An 18,836-nucleotide genomic window follows, 5' to 3' on the forward strand; every position below is an offset into this window, starting at 1 on the left:
AGATCTATTCATACCAAACTGTGAGCGTGAAGCATGAAAATAGGTATCTACTTTTTTCCTCACAAGTTGCAGACAGCCACCGGCCGTAATGTGTTCGAAGCAAAGAAAAAGATTGTGTGACAAGTACCCAGGCATTCACGGGGCCACGCGTCTACATTACAAAGAAAAGACATTCCAGTCACGCTTCCTCTAGAAGTTTTTGGAGCGTGTTTGGATTTTAGAATCTTCATATAATACTTTAATATCCGTTTGTTTGATCATTTTTACGAGATCTTTTTGATTGGACCAAAGTAAATTGGTTCAACATTTAACCCTGGGACATTTTTGTCCTGGGTATTGTCTAAGACAACTCAGCAGTTAGAGAATATCCTTGGGTTAACATAAATTTGACCGCTATCTAATACTCTTCTACGAAAAGTTACAGCCTTTTTCGTTTTTAGCGAGGGAAATCATGCAAAAAATGAAAACTGAACAATGACTGAAAGGGTGGTGGGAGTTGATTGTCACTGAGTCAATACCTGCCTACGTTGTGTATATAAACATATATACATAACTAAGTGCACGAGCACAACCTCACTATTTCTTCATTTAATTCAACATACGGCCTTTAAAGCCTTAGTGGAAGACTGTTAGTGTCCATATCAAAATGTCCATATCAAAACTTTATTACTAAAGTCATTGTTTTCATCTAAGTCAAACACAGATTTTCAAGTGTTTTGTGTCAATGATGGAGGGTACTTTTCGATCTGAAATAGGCATGGGTCCAACCCTCGTAGGAAGATTCTTGTACTAAGGGCGTGGGTAATCATGAAAAACGAAATCTTCAAGAAAAAAATGCTGGTAAAACTAAGCATTAAACACATTTTTACCTTGCAACTGAGACCATGGGATGGCCTTTCCTTCTCCCACATCAAATCCTTTCCATGCAATCATACATTCCTCTCCACAGTACAAATTGTTGAGGTTGCTCACTCTTTCAAGTTTTCCTTGCAAAGAGGTTGGATGCTGCTTTCTGGAATCGATTTAGGTAACTCGGACACCTCGCCCACCACCATGGGATAGAATAGCCCTTTTGAGATCGTCTGCAGTGAGTACATCATGGCCTTCGTTAATGTAGCGAAGGACGTGGGCTTTGATGGTGTCTGCTCCTCTGTCACATGGACCCTTACCACCTTGTGGGTCACTAAAGTCTACTCTCTCAACTTTAATACCAGTTGCTTGTTCCATGAGTTGACAAGTGGCTAACATGGTGACACTGTGGTAACACCCCGCGTTGTCCTGTTGGAGAAAGGCAGTTGAAATTTCGGGTTGTTCTCTCTTGAGCCCCTGTAGTGTGTGTCGGATGATGCTGACCACCACGTCGGTGTCTTGACTGCAATTCTTGACTATGTGTACAAACGCGTGGTGTTGTAGCTTTTCGGCAAGCTTACGGACAACAACACTAATATGCCAAGAATATACATTATAATGAGGTTGTGCACGAGCACAACCTCACTATTTCTTCATTTAATTCAACATACGGCCTTTAAAGCCTTAGTGGAAGACTGTTAGTGTCCATATCAAAATGTCCATATCAAAACTTTATTACTAAAGTCATTGTTTTCATCTAAGTCAAACACAGATTTTCAAGTGTTTTGTGTCAATGATGGAGGGTACTTTTCGATCTGAAATAGGCATGGGTCCAACCCTCGTAGGAAGATTCTTGTACTAAGGGCATGGGTAATCATGAAAAACGAAATCTTCAAGAAAAAAATGCTGGTAAAACTAAGCATTAAACACATTTTTACCTTGCAACTGAGACCATGGGATGGCCTTTCCTTCTCCCACATCAAATCCTTTCCATGCAATCATACATTCCTCTCCACAGTACAAATTGTTGAGGTTGCTCACTCTTTCAAGTTTTCCTTGCAAAGAGGTTGGATGCTGCTTTCTGGAATCGATTTAGGTAACTCGGACACCTCGCCCACCACCATGGGATAGAATAGCCCTTTTGAGATCGTCTGCAGTGACTACATCATGGCCTTCGTTAATGTAGCGAAGGACGTGGGCTTTGATGGTGTCTGCTCCTCTGTCACATGGACCCTTACCACCTTGTGGGTCACTAAAGTCTACTCTCTCAACTTTAATACCAGTTGCTTGTTCCATGAGTTGACAAGTGGCTAACATGGTGACACTGTGGTAACACCCCGCGTTGTCCTGTTGGAGAAAGGCAGTTGAAATTTCGGGTTGTTCTCTCTTGAGCCCCTGTAGTGTGTGTCGGATGATGCTGACCACCACGTCGGTGTCTTGACTACAATTCTTGACTATGTGTACAAACGCGTGGTGTTGTAGCTTTTCGGCAAGCTTACGGACAACAACACTAATATGCCAAGAAATTCCTCTTAACCAATCAGCTTGAGTTTCCCTAAACTTCTGGGGCAGAAATTTCATCGCCATGTCTTGTGTGATGAGAACTGAGGTTTTGTCAAGTGTTTCTAGAAGACTTGTTTGCGCCTTATCCTACTTAATTGACCTTAACTAATGAGCTCTCCGGGATTCAATTGACTGGCATGCTTGTTGAAATGTATACACCAAGTCATCGCGGTCTTCGTCATGAAGCTGGGAGCTCCTTAATGAAGACTCAATTTCCATGATTGTGGATTTCAGTTGGTGACAAGATGGGCAGCACTTGTCGTGGGAATGATCACACGTCATACGAATAAGCTCTTCTTTAGGATCACTAAGAGCGTGTGTGCTGCAATGATCTGGTACGTTAGAGGCTGCTGGAATGTGTACCTATAACAGTTAAGGAAAATATGACTCAAGATTAGAGATTTAGATAATCCAACTTCACTCAGTAGAGAACAGATAATGAGCCATAGCCGGAAAAAAGTACAAATAACTTGTGACGTTTGTACTCCAGGAGACTTTTGTATCTGTGTGAAACACACAACATGGTTCACAGCCTGGACAGTGTAGTTGATCTTGCTGCGTGATGTTTGTATAACTTACAGCAAATTCAAGCTTGGTAGTACTTACCTTGTAGTCTGTTTTGAGGTACTGTTTCCCTTCCTTCAGTAACTGCTGGCATTTAAGGACCCAATGTCTGTCGCCTAGTTTTTCAACTAACGCTGTCACTTCGTCAAAAGCCTTCGCTCCCTCAGCCGCAAAGTAGTCCAAGCCTTGAAGAGATTTTCTCACTGTGGTGGTACAAGATGACAATATGCGCAGCATTGTCGATGTTCTGAAAAGCGTGAAGTTGGTCTCCGAACAAAACTGGCGATACTGTTCAGTTATCCGTTGCGGAATCATAGATCTGATGACATTTGGTATTTCAAGAATGTTAGCATTTGTCAGAAACAAGTAGCGTTGGCCAAACGGTAAGTTTTGTACAACCTGTGGACTAGTTATAAAACACAAGAAATGGTCTGGCTGAGATTCGTCTACATGCATTCTAGGGCTTTTAGTGGCAGGCACGAAACACAGCGACCATGTTGGATTTCATGCTGTTGTGCTGCTTTGATCCTATACTCCGTAATGCCTGGGATAAACTGCTGGATCACGTAATAAGGAATCAGATCAGCCATTATTGATAACACCTGCCGCCGAGTGTCCCAACTATGGGCGTTCTGGTATGCCTCTGCCAAGGCTTCCAGGTACTTACATTACCAGATACAAACATTTTTGGTGCATGTACTCAACTGCTCCCAGCTCTTTTTGTCAAGGGAACTTGAAGAATCACTGCTGCTACCTGTAGTGTCTGTTATTAATGGACTATCATCTGATGCAGTGACAATTGACAGGTTTTTCATTGCTTCAGATATTCCAGTGGCACTTTCGTTTTCCTAAAAGGAAAAGAACACAAACGTGAATGACATAGCAAAGGGAAGTTACACAACAGTGATCTAAAAACATAAACCAACAACAACAACCAAATTTTACTTTTGAATCTATAAGTAGCATATGAAGCTAAAAGTAGGTAAACATTTAAAACGTTTTCTGCAGTCTGATCAGCCCAGTTTTTTGCAATCTATCTGATTTAGCTAAAGGTGGCCTGGCAAAAAGGGCCTTTTAATTAGAGGTATTGTAGCTACCATGGCTCATGTAGTAGGGACACACCCCCTGTGGCGTTTGCTGACTGTCAGAATTGTTTAGCATGAATTTTGCGAGAACTTGTTTATCATAATATGCCCGATAGTGTTAAACCAGATGAAATTCAAGGTGGCTTACTACAGGTTCGAGAAACTAAATTTCTTTACGCACAGGTGTCACGTAAGCAATTACGCCCGAGCAAGTATTACGCGAGTTATCAAGGAAAACAAGCAAGCAGTTCGTAATGCGCGCGTACGAACACTAGTGAATGGGTTTTCCCAAATTGTATGCAGAAGTACGCATGCCCAAGGAGGTCGTAAAAAACATTCTTCGATCGTAAATTTCTTGAAATCTAGCCGTATAACCTACGCTCATTTTTTGATATTTTTAATTATATGTAAACATCGGTCTTCCAACAACTTATTTTCAAAATCTGTAAAACAGATTTTAAGATCTTTTCAAAATTCCTATTTTTGACATTTTCTTTGATCATTACAACTTCACGCCGATTTAAGTGTGTCATTCAGAAATGGGAAAAACCGCTGGATTTTGTAGCTTGAAGGCTCGTTTTTAGTCCTTTGGGCATTCACTTCGGAGCCACCGAAAACATGTTGAATAAGTTCGGTTTCATTCGTTTGGAAAAAGGTGAGATCTTTTGGATGAGGACCTAAAGCGACTTCAAAGGAATGGAACAATAGCGCGATTATGCGACCACGAGCGGCAGAGTTTATTATCGTATCCTTTTGTTCTTGATGTGTGAATAAACTGCATAGAATGACTTGGGACTTTACATGCATTTAGTTTTTTTCGCAAAACATTTCCAAGTTCGATTTGTATTTATGAAAATAGAGCATTTTGAGACCTTCAAAAAGAGATCTTGAATGAGGGTTTTTGGTCAACGTAGGCCGAAGTTCGATGTTTGTTTGTTGATCGGCAGTTCGAACTGCAAAGTTAATTTATGCGAAGCCGTCTTCGTCCGAAGCGTGTGTGAATTCCCGGAGGTACATGTATTATTGCAGAGAGTCCTGAACGAAAATTCATCCCGAAAACGTTTCTTTTTTATTTGTATTCTTTTTAACGAAAAGGTCGATTTGAGGGCTGTAAAATGTGGTCTGAATGAATTTCTGTGGTCGAGATTTCTCAACGACGCGCCGTCTGACAGTTCCGCAGCCGACTGCTCCTTCTCGTTTTGATTTTGAATTATTGAAGTTATTCCCTACAAAGTAAAAAAGTTATTAGGTGAATTTCACTTTCTTCTTTAAATAAATGAGGCCTGGATTTTTTACATTACTGCAAATGCTGAGCATCCTGAGTTCTTGATATTAACTGAAATAACAGCCGTGTTTACGCTTGATATTCGAGATCGTTCCGATAAGCGCGTGCTTGATCATAAGCATAAAATAAACTTTAAAAGTTTAGAGATTATCAAAGAAAAGTTGCAGTCCGACAGCTTTAAAAAGTTTTTTTTTGTGAATCGAACTGAGCTATTGTTCGTTCTCAGATGATAAACAAAAGGAAATTGTCACACATTTCCTCAAAGGGCCTTCCGATTTCTATAGTTGTCTTACATTCCCGAGTGACATCCGACGTAACACCGATGAATCGGCAATGAGTCTAAACAATAGCATGAATATATGAATACTTAACGACCCACAAAACGTGGGTACACACTTAAATCGACGTGAAGTTGTCATGTATGCAAAAACCTAGCTTACAGATTTTTGTGTTCACTTGTAAGAGCGTTTGTTTTGATACAAAGTCTAAAATGATAAGATCCTAAGTTAGAGTCATACGGGTAGCTTTTGAGTAAAACGTCGTCCAAAGAATTAGATCCCAGTCCTTTGACGGCCACTTGTTTTGTGCCACTTCTGGCAAGAGCATGGTAAAATAACAAACACCTACTGTTTTGCAATTTGATTGTTTTAACTTTGCATTTAATTTGTTGTTTGTTCCCTCACATTGAACAGCAGTGATCATATTTTTGAAAGCATCTCAGTGTTCTGTTTGGACTGCTCGGTACTTGCATTTGATAGCGTTTAGACTTACTGGATCACTTTCTGTTGATTCCAATGGTGATGTATAACTCTTTGTTTCTTGCTCAATACTTACGGCATTCTGATTGTTTTAACTTTGCATTTAAAGGCCCACTTTCACCCATTCAGTTTTGTGGCCGTTTGTTATTGTTTACAAGCGCTTCTATTGTTTAGTCTTGCGATCTGATTGGTTTACCAGAATATTCCCGCTGGGATGAAAGTCCTGGTATATTCAAAATAAATTGGACCAGGCAAATCAGACTGGTTGATTTCGTTTCAGTCGCTCCGATTTATCTTAGTCTCTGCACCTATAAGAAAAATTTCTCCAAAGCGCTCGAGTTCTTTGTACTCCTTTGTGTAAAATTCTTGGCCAACGAAAGTTGAGGGTTTGGTTTGTTTTTCTGCATTCATTCCTTTGAGCGGTTGGGCAGAACAGTTACAGCCGGCAGCCCTCAACATTTTTGTCCGAAGGTTTTGATCCTATTGTTGTGTAAGATAAACATTAATCTTAAAGGGTTCTTTCCATTATTATTGCAGTCGACATGGAAAGAAATTAACAGTGCTGGACTCAATGTAAGCTCAGTTAATATCGGTTTCAAAATTATAGCTAGCGTGCTGCGCCGATCCGGTCTATCGTACTACCATGAAATTATTTCTACCTTAGTTTGATGATGTAGCAATGATACTACGAATGAATCTGCAGCTTACTTAGAAAATGAGTATTTTTAATTTATTTGCCTGTGCTAATGGTAAAAAAAGAAGGAACGCCACCTAGAAAACTATACAGTTTATTACGTCTCTTCGCAACGCTGTTTACATGAATCGGAGAAATAAAATCCAATGGAGCTAATAAAACTTGCGTGTTAAGGTTAGACATCCGTAGAAATCAGGAACATCGCTATAACAGAAGCATGCATGGAAACAACAAATCCTCCCGCTTCTTTGTTTCAGAATGAAAGCTATGCGAAGAGTCTCTGAGACGAATATATTCCTTCGGAATAACAACTGAACAACTGCATTGTCAACGGCGAGATGTTACTTAGAAGCGAACGACGATTTTCTGATTTTCCTTTCCACACGAAGACTGTCCTTGAAAATATCCACATAAACAAAGCGAGAGGATATTATGCAAGGCTTAATGACACAAAAAATAGTGATATTCCGGGAAATGAGCTCGATGAATGTGGATTTTTTTCGCTATTTAGTGCTCGCTGGTAATTTTCCGAATTTTGGACTGTGCAAAATTCAGCTCGGCGCGCAATGCCTCTTGGGTTTTAATTTGTTGTTTGTTCCCTCAATGAACAGCAGTGATCATATTTTTGAAAGCATCTGGTGATCCCTATTAACTGCAGTGAGGCGACATGAATTTGTGCGTGGTGCGCGTGCATGAACTTATTCTGGTCGTTAGGTTTTAGGGTTGAGCAGTGGAGCCGTGAAAAGAATAGTGAGGAGGCAAGCCTTCGCACGCGCTAAAACTTTGTCTTTGCACGTTCAATGGCACACGCATGTGGGCAAGTTCTAGGCATGGATCATAAACAGTGTTCTGTTTGGACTGCTCGTTACTTGCATTTGATAACGCTTACACTTACTGGATCACTTTCTGTTGATCCAAGGTTGATGAAAAACTCTTTGTTTCTTGTTCAACGCGTACAGCTTCAGGGAAAATCTCAGTTGACTGACATGACAAAGATGGGGCGTCACATTGGGAAGGAGCTGCCTCTTTAGCTAGACACAACTGGCATTGTTGACAAATTGCTGGAAACAATAATAAGACTATAAATGACAAAAATACAACTACTTCATCAGTGTTACAGGATTTTTTCTTTCGTGTGATTCCAAGGTCAATGATGTCACGTGAAAGTTTCAACGGTGTGAACCAGTACATGTTCCAAGTATGAAAAACTGCTCCCTTGGTATTGATTTCTACGAAGTTTTTCAAAAGACGTCATTTTTGAAGAACACAAGATAGTTATTCCTTTTGGGATCGGAGCAATCGGGTTGGTGAGTTTAAAATAGAACTTTTACTTACATGAAGCAACTGGAACAAGTACAGAGGTCAGTCTATAGAGTTGTCGAGATTGAGGGAGTGTGATACCACGGTCTCCTTTGTATTCTTTCTTCTTGTGTATCGCCCACTCTGGTGGAACTGAACATAACTTTTTGGAACAACGCCATCTTATTCCTTGTGCATCTCGATGTTGTGAACATATTGATATTTTTAAATGATTTTCATTTATGTCGAAAATCCCTAAAAATCAAACAGGAAATGTTTATCAATCGCTTTCCCAGACAGAGAAAAGAGTCTTGAATGAGTTTATTTGCATTCGTTTTTCTCGTTATTTTTATCAGCATAGTTTTATTTCAGCGTCAATTTAATAAGTGTCAATGTTTACCTACACGTCTGGAAATTTGATGTTGAGAGCATGTTTAATTGCTCAATTGGCTTATATTTTTTCGGGAGATTTCACAATTTGCAAAAAATCGACTTCCATGACTGGCAATATTGTCACGAGGAAAAGTTTGGTGTTATTCACTGAGCTATGTTTTAAAAAAATCAACGTGATTGCCAAACCACAAATTTTTATCTACATTAAGCAAGCGGAATTTTGGACAACTTCACACCCATGCTGGAAGATGATAGAAATAAAAACCGACCAAAGCAAAGAGAGGTTGCAATTAGATTGTTTTAATTTTAAAAATAATAATTTTTGGTAACCTCTTTTTCGCCTGTGTTTCAAGTTGCCATCCCCAAACAGTTATGAATAGGAGCGTGCACTAAAACTGAATATTATAGTTTCGCAACATTACAAAACACCCCTGGCTTGCTGGCGGGTCCGCATGTCTTTCCACGCACATTCAGAATGCTCCTTAGGAAGCTCCAATAATGTAGTATTCTCTGTATTATGCCCAAGCACTTTTGATTCAGAAAGGATAGAAAATCGATTTCCTTTACGGCTTACATGTAACCGTTCACAACCACCTGCAACCACGGTGATTAGGGATTTGAATTTGACTCGCAACGAAAATAAACCGCTTGAACTTCAAAAAGTTCACACAAACTAAGAAGTTAAAAAAAATAATGTTCAAAACTAGCATTAACATCGCAACTAATAATTTTTGGCAAAACGTTCACCAACTATTTTTTTAAGAGCACTTTGTTGAATTTATGCTTTTAAATGCGTGACAAGCAAATGCGTGTTTTGACCATTGGGTCACTTCTGTTTGGCGCTCTAAAATTTGGTATTTTACGTAGCCAAAAATTTTATTGCAGTTAGGCCCAGTTCAAACATCGAACTTCTCATGTGCCGAATCTAATACCTATTTGAGTTGACTCAAATGAATTAAATTCGACATTGATTCAGACGTCACATTTAAATGTGTCGAATTAAATGTGAGGTACAAAAAATTCAAACATGGCGGATGCCGAGACAAGCAACTTGCGTTCTCGATCACTTTACCTTATTTATTTGCTTGGTAGAATCCGAAGACGTCGTCGTACCCTGGAAACGGCCGTGACACACTTGCTGTCAAAAAGAAGGCACTTGTTAAGCATTTCTCTCCTTCTGTTGTTGCTGACGCTAATTCAGCAAAATGATGTCGTAACACCTATTCGCTCCTGTCGACGATTGCTGTCAAAAAGAAGGCACTTGTTAAGCATTTATCTCCTGTTGTTGCTGATGCTAATTCAGCGAAATGATGTTGTAACACCTATTCGCTCCTGTCGACGATTGACTACTGGGATGCGAGATTTAAGAAAACATTCAGAGTAACAAGAGCAACATTTTTATATATTTTGAGCCGTAGCAGACATCGCCTGGAAAGACAGTGACTGAAGAGCCGAAATCCCGCGAACTGAGACTGAGACTGAGACATGAGGAGTTCGACGTTTGAATCGGAGTCGCACTTCAGTCATTTTATCCGACTGCCCCGGTCGAATTTAACTGCGTGTCAAACTTAATTCATATCTGGCGGATTTAATTGATTCAAACGTCAAACTTGTCATGTGCCGAATCTAATTATTAGATTCGGCACATGAGAAGTTTGACGTTTGAACTGGGCCTTATTTGATAATGAAGCCTTGCTCTCTCGCTCGATGTACTTGATATGAAACCACGCCATGTACCAAGGAGCGATTTTACCCTCCCAATGTTGCCAGGTTTTTGTTCTGCCAAAATCGGCGAAATATTGAAAAAAAATTAAAAGTCCCAAAAATATTTAGTTTGCGATGTAATTGAACAAATAACACTTCAGACTGTTCGTGAATATTCATTCTTGATTAAGATGTTTAATGGTGGGATTTACTGTTCTGTTTATTTTTAGGCAACTTTCAAGTAACGTATGGTGTGGACGCCATAAAAAGCAATGTGAGAGTGGCCAAACCGACGTTGTCGCTGTTTGCCTAAAATAAAAATCTAATCGAACTCAAAGTATTTTTTCTAGAAATACTTCATCTAGACCTATGTTCTGGCATAGTTTGGGAATTTTCGTTTTTTTCATTTTGCACACCTCCAGGTGAAATTTCTGGATTGCCGCTCTTAAGTTCTTGATTCATCGTTTTATATAATGTTTCTAGATCTTTATGACCATAGAATAAGTTCGTGTCATCTGCAAATAATATACAAGTCAGTATCTGAGAGGATTTAGTTATATCATTAGCATAAGTAAAAAAGAGCCTTGTGCTGTGTATCTGATGAAGGTGGTTCATTGCGCTGACATTGGCCACTTGATTTGCTGCCACTGAGGCTGCTCGCAAAAGAGGTCATTTCTGCAGGAACTCCATTATCTCTTTGCATCAATGCCCCTCTTTCTTTTTCTTGTGCTGCCTTTCCCCTTGCCTTTACTTCTTTATCCTTTTCTATTTCTGCTTTTTTCTTCTCTCTTTCAGCTTTCTTTCTGGCAACCTCTGGTTTGCTTGCTGTTTTCTTTGTATTGCATTTTTCCCCTTCCTGTTCTTTGTTTTCTTTCTCGTTGTTGTTTCTTGCATTTTTCTTTTGACCATGTTTTGTTGGTTTTGCTGTTTTCTTTGTATTGCATTTTCCCCTTCCTGTTCTTTGTTTTATGTCTTCACCCCTACTAACATAAATATTATTGCTGTGTGCTGCATGTCCCGGGCTCAGTTTGCTGGGCAAAGGATAACAGAACAAACCATGATTTGGTGAAAATGGCTATGAGCAAAAGTCTCATAGCCATTTTTATTTTTTATATAAATTGAACTAATGTATGGCTATGAACAAAGGCTCATAGCCACCTCATTACAACTTCAGCGAAAGGACTACTACTGTCCTGAATTAACTATTAATGATTTTGCCCAGTAAAGGTGAGGGCAACCAAAACACAGGACTAGGAAAAGAGGACAGGGCCACAGGGCGGGTGGGAAAAATAAAAGGCGGCTGAATTCGTTCAGAAGTAATCCACTGACAAACGTGGTGCGTGTCTTGGTGCAAAGGTCATGAACGCTAGAGGGTGGTACAATATAGATTGTCAGGGCCCTAGCCCGTGACCCTGGTATCGTGACATTATGTCACACAATACAACAAAATTCCTAAAGAAACTTCAGTACTGAATAAAAAGACAAACAACAGATTGGATTGAAGACATAAAATCCTATTTGTAAACAAATATTCCCTTTATGACTTCACCCGTACTAACATAAATATTATTGCTGTGTGCTGCATGTCCCGGGCTCAGTTTGCTGGGCAAAGGATTACAAAACAAACCATGATTTGGTGAAAATGGCTATGAGCAAAAGTCTCATAGCCCCTTTTATTTTTTATATAAATTGAACTAATGTATGGCTATGAACAAAGGCCCATAGCCACGTCATTACAACATCAGCGAAAGGACTACTACTGTCCTGAATTAACTATTAATGATTTTGCCCAGTAAAGGTGAGGGCAACCAAAACGCCAAAGCATCATGACAATTGACATGATGCCGCCCCACCCAAGGGAAATGCAGCACCCTATGTACAAAATATGCATTGATGACAAAATTGCAACATGATTAAATTGAATAACTTACAAAAGGTATGTTAAAGGTGGGAGATTAAATATGGTCCTAAAAACATGGCCATGGAAATATAATGAAAACAGCGACAAGGTGCCAATATACTAAAATGAGATAAGCAAGACTGTTGCACTTGAAAGACAGCCGCAATTCTCAATATCAGTTGAACAGATAAAGTGAGCATAAAATTGCCGAGAGGAAGGAGACTGCTGCCCTTGCAAGTCAGCCCCATTCAACCCAGTAAAATTTGTAACAAGGCATATACTTAATATAAAATAATATCAACAATACTGACCTAATGTAGAGATGCATGAGACTGCTGCCCTTGCGAGACAGTCCCTACGTCAAGTAATCAAACAAGAGTTAAGGATTTACGAGCCAACAATTAACGAGATAAGTGAGACTGCTGCCCTTGCGAGACAGCCTCACTCAAGCAAGTCAAATGCTTTAGGAATACAAAAATGGTGAAATGAAAAAGGAAGGGGGGGGGGGGGGTGGGCTAATGCCCTTGGTAAATGGCCCTAAGCCTAAACCTACTATTAAACTATGGTCGTACTGAAATAGATAAAATGCGGCTGTAAGTCGAACGCAACTGCTGCCCTTGCAAGACAATTCCGCTCAAATTCCTGCATACATGTAACCAAATTACATGAATAAAAATTAATTAACCAAAACTATAAGTAATGCTGTGGTGGTGAATAAGACTGCTGCCCTTGCAAGTCAGCCTCCACCGACATCTAAACAAATCAAGTAGATACAGTAGATACTCGGATATACTTAAGAAATGCATTGGATTTCCAACGCCCTTGAATACGGATCTGAGCATCGGAAAAACCACGATCTGCAGCATATGATGCAGCTCCTATGCGAAAACTATGTCCCTTGTAACAGGAGGGGTCAAGCCCACAATATTTAATAGTTTGACAGAGTAGGTCTGCGAACAAAACCCTGGGTACTGGGGTCCCTTGAATGGTGAGAAAAATAGCACCTGCAGTATTGCCTCGTAATGCAAGATAATTAAGTATTAACTAAACTGGGCAGTGGTTATCCTGACGATTGACTACTAAGGAAAATGGGCGTTGATTATAGTTATACTTGAAATCATGAAATGTAAGCTTTATGCCCACCACTTCTCTAGCAGGGTTAAGAAGCTTAGTGAGTTGATGAATTTGCTAAGGGGGGGCAGAAGCCCGTGTTGCAGTAATTTCACCCACTCTTAAAAATGCAAAAAATGCGAGAGAACACATTGCTCGAAATAAGGTTATCCGATACTGTGACCCAGTGATATGAGAAGCAGAATCTAATATTCTATGCAGTATATTAAGAGTAATTGGCAATCTGCAGTCCAAGCGGTGGCCAATCTTTCGATATCCTTTCAATGTTTGCACAATGTAGAAAACTTTTCCTGGGTCAGAAAAACCCGCGAGCTTATGCGAGTACCCCAGAGCAGAAACGAAGGTGTTCACGGAGGAAGGGGCATAATGCTTATCGAACAAATAGGCTATGAAAAGTGCTAATGTAGGTGGTGGGATTGGGAGTGAAAACATTGTGGACTGAAATACATCGTAGAGAAATTGGTTGAAAAGTGCCCATGCCCTCTTATAAGTAGGTATTGAGGCTGGCTGAAGGTGTAACTCGCAGGCTTTAACTCGGCCAAAGTTCTCAGGCTTAAAGCAACGTTGAATTTGCAGCTGGTCAAGAGTCAGAACATCCCGAAGCCATTTCTCCCACTGACTACGAAGACTCTCTGGAACTGGGCTGTCCCAATCAAGTTTGTCCTGGCACATTTGGTGTAGAACTTGCTTACCCTTCAAGGTAACAGGGGCAACGAAGCCGCTAGGATCGTAAATTGAACTAACTGTGGCCAGAACACCACGTCGCGTAAAGGGAAGATCACGCAATTCGATGCGAAATTGGAAGCTGTCAGTTTCAATACACCATACAACTCCTAAAGCACGTTCCAAAGGCAATGGATCATTCTTCAAATCCAGCTCTTTCAACCCTTTTGCACGGTGTTCAGAAGGAATCACTTCAAGAACGTCTCTTTTGTTTGACGAGATTTTGTGTAGTCTCAGACCGGCTTTGGCACAGATGCCTTGACTTGCTTTCACCAGGGTAATAGCTTGATCTGCAGTTAGGACTGACGTAAGTCCATCATCTACATAGAAATCTCTTCTTATGAACTCAGCAGCTTGTTCACCATACTCTTTCTCTCCATCATCTGCCGCCCTCTTGAGACCAAAATTTGGGCAGCCAGGTGAGCTAACAGCACCGAAAAGATGAACCCTCATCCTGTATTCAACAACTTCATTGGCAGGATCCCCGTCTTTCCATCACAAAAAACGCAGGAGATCTCTGTGTTCCTTTGATACCACAAACTGATGAAACATACTTTTTATGTCAGTCATGATGGCTACACTTTCCTGTCTGAATCTGCACAAGATCCCTAACAGGGTGTTCATGAGGTCGGGTCCTTACAGCAAGAAATCGTTAAGAGATACTCCATCATGTTGGGCAGAGCAATCGAACACTACTCTGATCTGATTGGGTTTCCTCGGGTGATAAACACCGGTGTGGGGGACGTAGTTCACCATACCATCCTGGATTCCAAGACGGTCTGGAGGCACCTCTTCAGCACATAGAGCAATCACATCTTTCATGAACAAGCGAAAATCTTCTGAGAACTTCGGTTGTCTCTTAAATCCTGCTACAAGCTGGCGCCATCTTTTCACAGCTAGTTCACAGTTGAAGGGGAGAGACAATTTATCTGACTTTAAGGGAAGCGGCATTTCGTAGTGCCCATCAGGTGTCTTAACAATACCATTTTCAAGGATGTTGAGGAACCTCCTATCTTCGGCTGAATAAGGCTTGGTTTTTGCAGAGCACTCTGCAAAGTCTGACTCTAGAACTTTAAGGATGGTCTGTGGGTTGATAACCTCTTTCACTTTTGTTGTAAAGGCAAAGTGTTCATGGACCTCTGTAGCCACTGCCTTGTTGCACGTCACTTCTTTACTATTGCCATCGCTTGTAGCTTTGCACACCTTGCCAATTATGCCCCATCCCATAAGAGATCGCTGGCCATACGGGTCATCTTCATCTCCCACTAGGACTTCTCTCGGTCTAACGATACTTGGACAGTTATTGCCTATCAGCAAGGAGATTTCTACACTTGGATTGTATGGCATAAGTTCGTCAGCAATAGGGCGAAGATGGTTCCATTTCCGCGCGACACTGGCTTTAGGAATCTGTGAGCGACTGGCTGGAATAATATCACGCTTGAACATCATGGGTAGCTTCACAGCATGCTCCCTTCTAAAGTCTAACACTTCAACTCCACAGATACGATTGCTTGGTACATGTACGTTTCGCTCTTGCACTGTCGTAAGCAGTAAGTCAGTTGGTGGGCCTTGCAAGTTCAATTTCTCGCACAAACTCTGTGACACGAAACTCACATTAGACTGGTCATCCAGCACCGCATATTGCAAGATTTCCTTACTCGTTTGGTCAACCTGTCTGACCCATACAGGTACAATCATAGCATGATCTGAACCGCCTTCCTGCTCTGGGATGGTACAAACATTTGTACAGTTCGCAATACTTTCTGCCGGAGTTTTCTGAACATGAAGGCATGAGGGGTGATTACCAGAACAGATACGACATTTAAGTCTGTTCCTACAGGAGGCTACTTGGTGCTGACCACTTGAGGCACATCCCAGACACAGAAATCTTTTATAGAAGGAGTCCTTCTTCTCCTTATGTGGCTTTTCCGCAAACTTCTTACACTCATCTAAGTGATGTTGTTCCTTACAAAACAAACAAACTTCAGTCCTTTTCTTGTCACTTTTGTTGGTTTTCTCTTTCTCGCTCAGGGCATTTACATTCTTGTCCTGATCTGATACTTGGGTTCCAAAGGAAATGGCCTCTTCTCCTCTCGGTGATTCTCGGAATGGTGTTCCAGGGCTCACTTCCTTGGTTTTGGACAGCTCCTCAAGTTCGGGAATGTTTGCTTTCTCTGCACACTCTTTCACGAATGAAGCAAATTCTGAGAAAGTAGGATAAGTACCATCTCCCCGAGAGACCCTACACTGTTGAACCATCCCTCTCCACTTATTCTGAATTTGAAAGGGCAACTTATTTAGAGTCTTAACGTTCTCCTTTGCGAAGTCCAAGACAGCCAGACTAGGAGTGGTCTCTCTGGCGGCAATTATCTTTTGCAGGAAGTCAGAAAGATCTCTCAAACCTTCCGCATTTCTTATGCCAATCTTAGGCCAGTTCTCCAGTTTGTTCATAAAGGCTGTTCCAACTACGTTGCACTTACCGTACCTTTCCTTTAACAACGACCTTGCAGATTGGTAAGCATCCTCAGTTCCAATTAACATATACTGATCAACAACTTGTTTGGGCTTTCCAGCGATATACTGATGCAGAAAATTTAGTTTAGTCTGAGCGTCCATTGGTTTGGAATCAATAAGAGCACTGAAGGAACTGTTCCATGTAGGATACTCTAGAGGGTCTCCACTGAACACTGGGATTGAAACTTTAGGCAGTTGACCAGAGATTGCTAGTTGCCTGTTCACTAAATTCTGTTCCACAGTAGCTGCCACCAACTTACTACTAGTTTCAACCAGCTTATCCATACATCTTTCTAAAACAACAGAGTGCGGTTGAAAGGGCGTGGCATTTGGACTTAATGCACTGTACACTCCATGGTTTACAAGTGGAGAACCAGAAGTGGGTTGGGCACCATTTATCTGAGTTGAAGAATAGATAGGTTCTTGCTGACCAGGAGAGAGATCACTTTTGCTTGTGATTGGAATTGAATTAAGAAATTTATCCATGTCCTTATCCTTATCCTCTGCGGGGACAGAGTTAAGATCTTGATCTTCAAGCACATTTTCTCTCTCTGATGAAAGACATACATTACGCCTTGCTTGATTTTGAGCTAGTTCACTTTGTACTCTTAGTTCCTTCAATTTTCTTTCTTGTTCTAATTTGGTCAACTCAGTTTTCTTGTGTCCTAATACCAGTTTACGTTCTTTCTCTATATAAGCCAGTTTAGCTTTTAAAGCAGCATCACTGATGGAACTTAGTTTTGACTTATGACTTTTCCTGGAAACTCGACTTGGTACTTTAGATGTTTCCGAACTAGCATCCTCCTTTTGCTGTTCAACGAATTCCAGGTATTTAATTTCTGACCTTATGTCACAATCAAAATTCTTCCACTCTCTTTCAAGTTGATCAATGATTCTTTCAATACCCTCCATACTCTCGCCTGGTTTCACAAAAACCTTAATTCTTTCTTAAATTCTACAAGTTTAGTTGACTGACCTCGCTTCAACAGAGTACCTCTCATTCGCTTGACCAGATCACATTTCTTGGTTCTCAAGTTGCTTGTCTTTATGTCGACTTGGTACAAATACCCTTTTTCTGTCGGTGTTCGCTTCCTAGACTCCTTGCTTTCTTCTTCCAGTGCCACCTTGCCCTGGTCTTCGGATCTTGCTTCTTTGGAAGTAGACATGATATCCATATCTTCAAACGATTGTTATTGTGGCTGGCCTCCCGTCGCACATGACGGGAGGAGTTGCAAACAAATCAAATAGAGGCCAAAATTCGTTTATTCACAGGTCAGGTTACAGCACATGCCGATACACTCCTGATTCCCGAGATAACAATCTGCGTAACAAAGGAATACTTGCTATAACTAATCTTGAAAACTAGGGTGAAAAATAAACCAAAAAATGTTCCGTACAATACTTCTTGAGCTGATCTTACCGTTTAGGCCGTTTGAAAGGACAGCAAACATCCGATGAACCACGATTACTGCGATAACCGCACAAATATCAAACCACATGTGAACAAAAACAAAATGGCGGGTCACTCGCCAAAGAAAAACAGATGCGTTAGCTAAGCACTTGCGTAAAACCGCTGACTGCACAGCGCTGCAGTCACAGTGAGAGAGGAACTGATCTAGGCCCAGGTCTTCACACACACGCTGCAACGGATGCCAAAGTCGGCCCTTTGGTGTGGGCAAATGTTTAAGGTATGGCGCGTTTGTTCCACTGTGAAAATCAGCTGAAGACATTTTTTGGCAACTCAGAATAAATTATCTCTACCAGGTGAAATGGAAAACAAACACAGGAAGCCTGCAAAGAGCCATTATCCACACTGGACCGATAAGGAACGCGAAGCGGCGATTAGCAGAGAACACGCGACGCAGGCTTGGGAGTTTCAGTTTCAGATTCAGTGATGACACACAAGGCATTGTGCAGCACACACATGTATAGATATAATTGTAAAATCAAACGAAACTTACCGGAAGTTGAAGTTTGATTGAGATTCTACGAAGTCATTGGTCTGGAGCTAAGGAGTCAGGTGAGATATGCACGCGAAACCAGAGTGGTCACACTTCAAAGGCGAATGATCAGGACTGTTGTAAATCAGTAGGGTGGGTAACCCAGATGGGAGGGCACCTGACTCCTAAACTCCAGACCAATGAGTTCGTGGAATCTCAAGCAAACTTCAACTTCCGGTAAGTTTCGTTTAATTTTACAATTCTACCATGTCATTGGTCAATGTGGCTAAGGAGTCACGTGAGACTTTAAAGCGTCAAGATCATGAGCATAAACCATGAACATAGATCGAATTTAATACAAATAGCAACAACAGGGTGCTAAAACAAAGTACACAGCACAAGACCTAACAGTAACAGTAACAATATGGTCAACA

The 18,836-nt window shown here is 40.9% G+C and overlaps 1 protein-coding gene and 3 pseudogenes across 1 annotated transcript; all 4 read right to left on the reverse strand.

Moving 5' to 3' along the window:
* Positions 1–846: 846 nt before the first annotated feature.
* On the reverse strand, positions 847–1,717 carry LOC146469236 (uncharacterized; annotated as a pseudogene).
* A 47-nt stretch (positions 1,718–1,764) lies between these two features.
* On the reverse strand, positions 1,765–11,859 carry LOC146469237 (uncharacterized; annotated as a pseudogene).
* Positions 11,860–11,878: 19 nt separating this feature from the next.
* Positions 11,879–13,732, reverse strand: LOC146469238 (uncharacterized; annotated as a pseudogene).
* Positions 13,733–13,772: 40 nt separating this feature from the next.
* LOC146469239 (uncharacterized) lies at positions 13,773–14,401 on the reverse strand. The gene is made up of 2 exons (XM_085123572.1): positions 13,918–14,401; positions 13,773–13,777 (listed from the first exon to the last, which is right to left on the reverse strand). The coding sequence occupies exons 1-2, from the start codon at positions 14,399–14,401 to the stop codon at positions 13,773–13,775; spliced, it is 489 nt and encodes a 162-aa protein (XP_084979698.1).
* Positions 14,402–18,836: the final 4,435 nt, after the last annotated feature.

This window comes from Pavona decussata, unplaced genomic scaffold, assembly GCF_977016875.1.
Source record: "Pavona decussata unplaced genomic scaffold, jaPavDecu1.1 SCAFFOLD_125, whole genome shotgun sequence".
NCBI lineage: Eukaryota > Metazoa > Cnidaria > Anthozoa > Scleractinia > Agariciidae > Pavona > Pavona decussata.